General features: G+C 51.1%; 1 protein-coding gene across 1 annotated transcript; it reads left to right on the top strand.

The window, feature by feature from the left end:
• Positions 1 to 3,514: 3,514 nt before the first annotated feature.
• On the top strand, positions 3,515 to 5,460 carry LOC139752606 (NK1 transcription factor-related protein 1-like). The gene is made up of 2 exons (XM_071668361.1): positions 3,515 to 4,189; positions 4,659 to 5,460. The coding sequence occupies exons 1-2, from the start codon at positions 3,670 to 3,672 to the stop codon at positions 5,186 to 5,188; spliced, it is 1,050 nt and encodes a 349-aa protein (XP_071524462.1). The 5' UTR covers positions 3,515 to 3,669; the 3' UTR covers positions 5,189 to 5,460.
• Positions 5,461 to 7,055: the final 1,595 nt, after the last annotated feature.

The raw sequence follows: 7,055 nt of genomic DNA, 5'->3' as shown, positions 1-7,055 counted from the left end.
TCTCCCATAGTATGGTGCTTGGAATCTCTTCTTTTTATTCCAACACCTAGTGTTTGGGATGTCCTTTTCCTATCCGAACATTGATGCTAGACTTCCTCTTCTTATCCCAACTCCTGATGCTAAGGAACCCCTCTTCTTATCCCAGTACGTGGTGCTTGGGATCTCCTTTTCCTATCCCGAGACCTATAGCCTGGGACGTCCTCTTCCTACCCTAACTCCTGGGGATTTGGATCTCTTCTTATCCCATCACCTGGTGCCTGAGGACCTCCTCTTCCCATTCCACTGTATCTGTTGTTCCACAATACCACCGCCCCATCCCACATTAACCACGCCACCCTCAATACCACCACCAAGACTCCCATGAATCACACCCCACCCACACCCACAACCACACCACAATCATCCCCTAAGTAACGCACCACACCACACCACACCACACCATCCCCCCAGCCATGCACCACATCACACTAGATTCATCCTCCCTGCCACGCACTACACCACACCACATCCACATCGACCGCCAGGCATCACACCGCATCACAGCTACCCTGCCCATTATGCAATTTACCACACTACAGCTACTCCGTCATTATGCGTCACACCCATTCCACCCCTTACGAACCACGACACAACCATACCAACCGTCATGCGCCACACCACACTCAACCTGCCCCCATGCACTACATCGCACCCACCAAGCCCGTCATGCACCCCATCACTTCTCTTTCAACCTACCCGCCGTGACAACACTGCATCCACCCCGCCCATTATGCACCATACTACACCTGCCTCGCCCATCATGCATCACACCTCTCCAAGCCCGCCCCCTATCATGCATCACACCACATGACATCACATGACCGTCATACACTAAACCACAGCACGCCCATCACGCTGGTCTTGCATCACACCACAGCCACACCGCCCATTATTTACTACACCCACCACGCCCACTCATGCCGTCAGGCACTACACCCACCCCGCTTACTCTGCCCGTCATACATTACCGCATCCAGCCCACTCTGCCCGTCATACACCACACCACACCCAGCCCGCTCTGCCCGTAATACATCACACCCTGCCCACTCTGCCCGTCATACATTACCACATCCAGCCCGCTCTGGCCATCACACACCACACCACATCCAGCTCACTCTGCCCGTCATACTCCACACCACACCCTGCTCGTCGTGCACCACACGACATCCATCTCATTTCAGCATTACTCCACCACATTATCATGTTACCCTCCACTACAGCCTCAGCCGTCACCTTCCTACCTCACTGTTCTCTCTCTCCCCCTCACCCATCACCCTCTTCCCCTCGTCCATCGCTACCCTTCCAACTCCCCTCATCCATCACTACCCCTTCGACTTCCCTCATCCATGACTACCCTTCCGACTCCACTCATCCATTACTACCCTTCCGACTTCCCTCATCCATCACTACCCCTTCGACTTCCCTCATCCATGACTACCCTTCCGACTCCCCTCATCCATCACTACCCTTCCGACTTCCCTCATTCATAACTAGTCCTTCGACTCCCCTCATTCATAACTACCCTTCCGACTTTCCTCATCCACCACTATCCTTTCAACTCACCTCATCCATCAATACCCCCTTCGACTCCCCTCATCCATAACTACCCTTCCGACATCCCTGACTCGACTCCCTCTTCCCTCAACCGTCATCCGCCTCCCTTTCTCCTCTCACTCGTCATCCTCCACCCATACTTCGTCAACAATGTCCCCTCAATCGTCATCCTCTTCCCTTTCTCCTCTCACTCGTCATCCTCCACCCATACTTCGTCAACAATGTCCCCTCACCCGTCATTGCCTTTCTTCGCCTTGCCAGTCACCACAACTCAGCCTCTCCTCATCCGGCATCACCCCTCTTCTCCACACCGGTCACCACCCCTCCTCCCTCAGCACCATTCCGTCTCTCCTTACCCGTCACCATCCTTCCTCACTCATCCGGCATCATTCCTCTCCTTACTTGTAACTCTCCTCCCCTCACTCACCACAGCCTCACCTTCCCTGACCTATCAGAGCCCCTCCTCCTCCCCTCACCAAACACCGACCTCACCCCGTCACCTCTCCTTTACCCTCACCTGATAATATTCCTCCACCGTCACCACTCCTCTCCTTCCTGCATCCATCACCCATCACCCTCCTTCACTCAACCGTCACTGCTTCTGTTCCCCCCTCACCCTTCACCCTCCTCCCCTTCCTCGTCACCAGTCATCAACCCTCCTCCACCACAACTCCTCAATAACCCATCAACTGCCCTCTATCTTCCCTTCATCCATTTCTGTCCCTCTTCTTCCCCTAACCCATCACCCCCTCCTCCTCCCTCACTCGTCACCCTCCTCCTTTACTGCTCACCGTTGCTCATCATCCTCTCCTCATCCGTAACCGCTGCTCTTCTTCCTCCTCCTCCCCTCAGCTCTCACTGCCCTCCTTCCTCCCTCCGTCACTCTCATCCCCTCACCCATCGCTGTTGTAGCTCCTCCTCCCCTTATCCTTACCCACACCTATTCCTCCTCTCACCCGCCACCGCCCCTCATCCTTCCTCACCAGTCACCAAACTCTCCTCCTCTCACCCGTAACCGTCCCTCCTCCCCTAACCGTTCCTCCTCCTCCCTTCATTCGTCACCGCTCCTCCTCCCTCACCCGTCATCGCTCCTCCTCCTCCCTCAACCGTCACCGCTCCACCTCCTCCCCCTCACCCGTCGCCGTCCCTCCTCCCGCGTCGCCTCACCGCCCGGCCAGCCAAGACGCTGGCGGCCTTAATTAAAACCCTGGGGAAGAAACAAACAGCAGCGTGGAGATGATAATCTGGGCAGGAGTTAATCTCATGTGATAACCTCACACGCTCCACCAGCCGCACTTCACCCGCCCTCCGCCACCTCACTCTTGGTTAATGAGCTCCTCTCCCCTCCCGCCTCGCGCTGTGGTTACCCAGGCCCAAACAAAGTGCTTCAAAGTGGGTAAAGTGAGTAAAGTTTAGACTGGTGTCCGCGGGGGCCGTAATGTAAGTCAGGGGTTGAATTCAAGTTTAGGCGGGAAAATTATGTTTGCTTGGGGCCCGAGTGGCGTTTCCCGCCGACATGTCGAGAAGCTCAGGGGTAACGTAGGTGTGAAATGGAATTCTTGACGAGGTAATCGTATTTTCGCATCATCATTAACCGGGTGATGATTCTTTTACCATCCCTCCTCCTCTGCAGTCACCTTCAGCCAATCACGAGCCGCATCACAATCACCCTCTGTAAACAATCCTTCTCGGCCACTCACGAGCCGCGTCCCATCCCCCCTAGCGCTCCGAGAGCCAATCAGCGGTGGGTGTGTATCACGGATCAATCTCTCTGGACCAATGGCAAGTGTGTTTAGATAAGTAGGGATTTCAGTAGCCAATTACTGTCGTCATTAAGTTGGGTGAAGCCTCATTTGGTAAACTCGCCCCATGGCTCGGGAGTTGTTTAGCAACATCAAATATATCATCTGACAGAGGAGAGGAGAGCTTAGTTGCTCGCTGGGAGCCGAGACGGACAGACGTGAGGAGTGAGACGATCTTTGTAACAGACGCTGGCGACATAACACACTGTGAGAGAACTTGTGCGTGGGCCGACCACGATGAAGTGCTGAGTTAAAAAGTGTTCAGAACAAGTTTATGGACATGGATTCAAGGCCTATTTCGCCCGACTCTGTCTTGCCCAGAGGAAAGGCCCACCAGGCAGCGGCACCGCTACTGCCCACCAACACCACCACCTCGCCTATGGACCTCAGCTACTCCGTCGTCAGCAAGCTCAACACAGACGCCCAAAGACTGGCCACCACCACTGCCAACTGTAGCAGTCCCTCCGTCAGATCGTCGCATGTCGACGACACCGCCGCCGCCGCTACCACCACAACCACCACCACAACCTCAGTCAGTAGTAGCCCTCGTGACTCCAGCAGGTCGCCGGAGGCGCAACAGCAGCAGAACACGCAAGCAGAGAATCAAGGGTTAGCGGGTAGCCCCTCGCCCTACTCGCGGGAAGCCAAGCCACAACACACAGAAACGCCGGGCGCCCGACACACCTCCTTCTCCGTGGTGGACATCTTAGACCCGAACAAGTTCGTGGGTCGAGTCCAGGTCACCTCATCCATTGATGACGCCCACCTCCACCCCGACACCTCCGCAGTCTGCGGTAAGCTCCTCTGCTGTGGAGATACTTGTCTGATATTCGTTTGGTATGAAACTTTGCGTTAGTGTGTCAAGTAAATGTTTGAAATTCATTAACGTGTACCAATATATATATATATATATATATATATATATATATATATATATATATATAATGCTTGAGAGAAAGAGAGAAATATTTAAAATGTTTGAAATCCACTGAGAGTAATAGGATATGGAATTTTGCTAAGCCTTGGCGAACAATTTTATTAGTGAAAAAGATTTATTCAAACATGTTTTTACATTTTTCAAATGTATTTAAAATATCTATTATACGCACCAATATATATATATATATATATATATATATATATATATATATATATATATACTAAAGGTTTGTTCTTCATATTTGAGGATGACAGCAGAAGACAGGATGTGTGACGTCATCCTACTCTATGGTCGGTTGAGCTAATGTTTAATGTTTGTATTAGATTCAGACTCTGAGGTAAGCGTCGGAGGCGGCGGTGGCAGCGACGACGGCGGGGACGACGCTTGCGACGACGCGTCGGCTGAGGGTTTGGAGGCGGGCGGCGGCGCCCCTAAGAAGCGGCGATGTGAGGCCGGGAGCGGCAAGCCTCGCCGGGCGCGCACAGCCTTCACCTACGAGCAGCTGGTGGCTCTCGAGAACAAGTTCAAACACACACGGTACCTGAGTGTGTGCGAGAGACTCAACCTGGCGCTGGCGCTCAACCTGACGGAGACGCAGGTCAAGATCTGGTTCCAGAACCGCCGCACCAAGTGGAAGAAACAGAACCCTGGCTGCGACGTTAACACGCCCACCCAGCCACCCAGCCCGCCCGGTATGTTGTCTTACGCTGGGGGTTTCATGCCTCAGCCAGGACCCCCGCTCCTGTGCCCGGCGCCCTTGGCCTACCTGGGCGGCCATGGTGGACCCACTGGCACCTCCTTCCCTGCCCAGGGCGCCCTCACTGCCCTATACCTTCAGCACCTGAAGAACTGACACGCCGCCCACGACTAGTCCCGCCCACCGCCCCGACGCCACCGCCGCCCTCGCCGATGACACATCAAAATCACGGCTGAAGGGCAATCCCATGGCCCCTCTGCAGCAGGCGTTGGGACGTCGTCGACGCCAGCAGGAGCGGCCACACACAGCCTCGTAACATACCAAAGTGCATGTCTGTATATTCCAGTGTGTAAGTTGTGTTGATGTATCAAGCGGACGCCTCAGCCACACGCAGGCGTCCTTATTGTTATATATTTAAATAAATTTTATTTAACATATTCCAAAATTTGTTTTCATACCCGAGAGAGGAGCCTTTGCTTGATCCTAGAATCAGCACAATTTAACACACAAAAATATGTATATTTTTTGTACAAACATTCACATGAACATTTGCATACCATTTGCACACTCGGGGTCACGTGTAATGCTTCTGGTAATACGGTGCTTGATGTGTCAGTGATCTGGATCAACTCAGGAAGTAGCTCGACCCACAGGAACGTACCCTATACACGCACACACCACCCCTACCAACCCACACCCCTTGCCTTTAGGCAGACGGTTGACCAGAATACACTCGCTACCGGAATTAACCAACAACCCTTGCCCCGAGATTGGCGACCGACCAGAACACGCCTCACCCTCACTCCTTGCCATGAGGAAAGCAGCTGAGCAGTCAGTCCACACCCTCCCCATGCCCTTGGATGAGTGGCTGACCAACACCCCTGAGGTGTGAGCTTGGGATCGTCAACCAACCCTGTTTTAGTGCCAGGCGCGTTCGTGGCACGGGTTGTGGCGTGGTCTTCCTTATACACTCAGTATTGCGGTCATTAAGTCAGACAAATAATGATAAAGAAATGATACGATGTAAGAAATCTGATAAGATCACCCAGGACAACAATGTTATTTTTCAAAAGTGAAAGTTGCTTCACTTACAACAGTAATTATCAAATCGTTACAACTTTACTAAATGTTTTCACGCACACACACAAGAATGATATACTTTTGTTCTCTCTATCTATCTATCTATCTATCTATCTATCTATCTATATCTAAATCTTTACTCGAATCCAAGTTCGCGATGATAAGGGTGAATTGTACTCTTTACGGCCTCCGCAGCATCATTGACATACGTCTCCACTCCAAACCCAGCCTGTTTGAGTGAAACATAAACTTCTACGCTCATAGAAAGGGTTTTTGATTTCTCACTTTACACTGAAAGTAGATTCGTCTGAGACCAAGGTCTCCATTCATACCAAGTCCAGATACAAAACACAAACGAATGTAAACACCAACAAGCCACTGAGTCTTTTCGAAACTGTCTGTAGTAGTACGAGAGATCAGAAGCAGAGAAAAAAAATATTTAGAAAATTTGAAACTCAGAAGTAACTAAACGCAAATAAAGACAGTTGCGGACTCAAAGCCATTTGTCCAAACGTATCTACTGTGATACTCTCAACCGCTCTTATTGGAGAAGTTCTTTGCCTCACTCGATGTGAAACATTTGCCAAGAGTTTGTATCCATTGGTACAAGTGAATACAGACTAATCTTAGGTAGCTGCTTAGAACAAGACTGTAAAAGCTTTTGATATTTTTGAACACCTGTATCAAATGATCTTTTAACTTTTTATTCTTATCCTATTCTAGATGAATCTAAATGTTCTGAGCCGTTCTCATAGGATATATCTCTCATTCAGGCAATTATCGTGGTAGCTCGCCGCTGTAACTCTCGATTCGATCCGTCCTTTCCCACAGAGGGTGACCAAAGTTGAGACTATTATTCAAAGTGGGGTCATACCCATGAGCTGTAAGGAGTGAGGTTGAGATTTATAATATGAAATTACGTGACGACCAATGAAACAATTCA

Source organism: Panulirus ornatus, chromosome 13, assembly GCF_036320965.1.
Source record: "Panulirus ornatus isolate Po-2019 chromosome 13, ASM3632096v1, whole genome shotgun sequence".
NCBI lineage: Eukaryota > Metazoa > Arthropoda > Malacostraca > Decapoda > Palinuridae > Panulirus > Panulirus ornatus.
Note: the sequence above shows the minus strand (reverse complement) of the source record. Positions and strands in the feature narration are given on the sequence as shown.

What these genes read in the sequence shown, in the direction of transcription:
- LOC139752606 (XM_071668361.1), top strand. Translation starts at nt 3,670, where the DNA reads ATGGACATGGATTCAAGGCCTATTTCGCCCGACTCTGTCTTGCCCAGA. An exon ending in CGACACCTCCGCAGTCTGCG is followed by an intron (nt 4,190 to 4,658) that starts GTAAGCTCCTCT and finishes TGTTTGTATTAG; the next exon opens with ATTCAGACTCTGAGGTAAGC.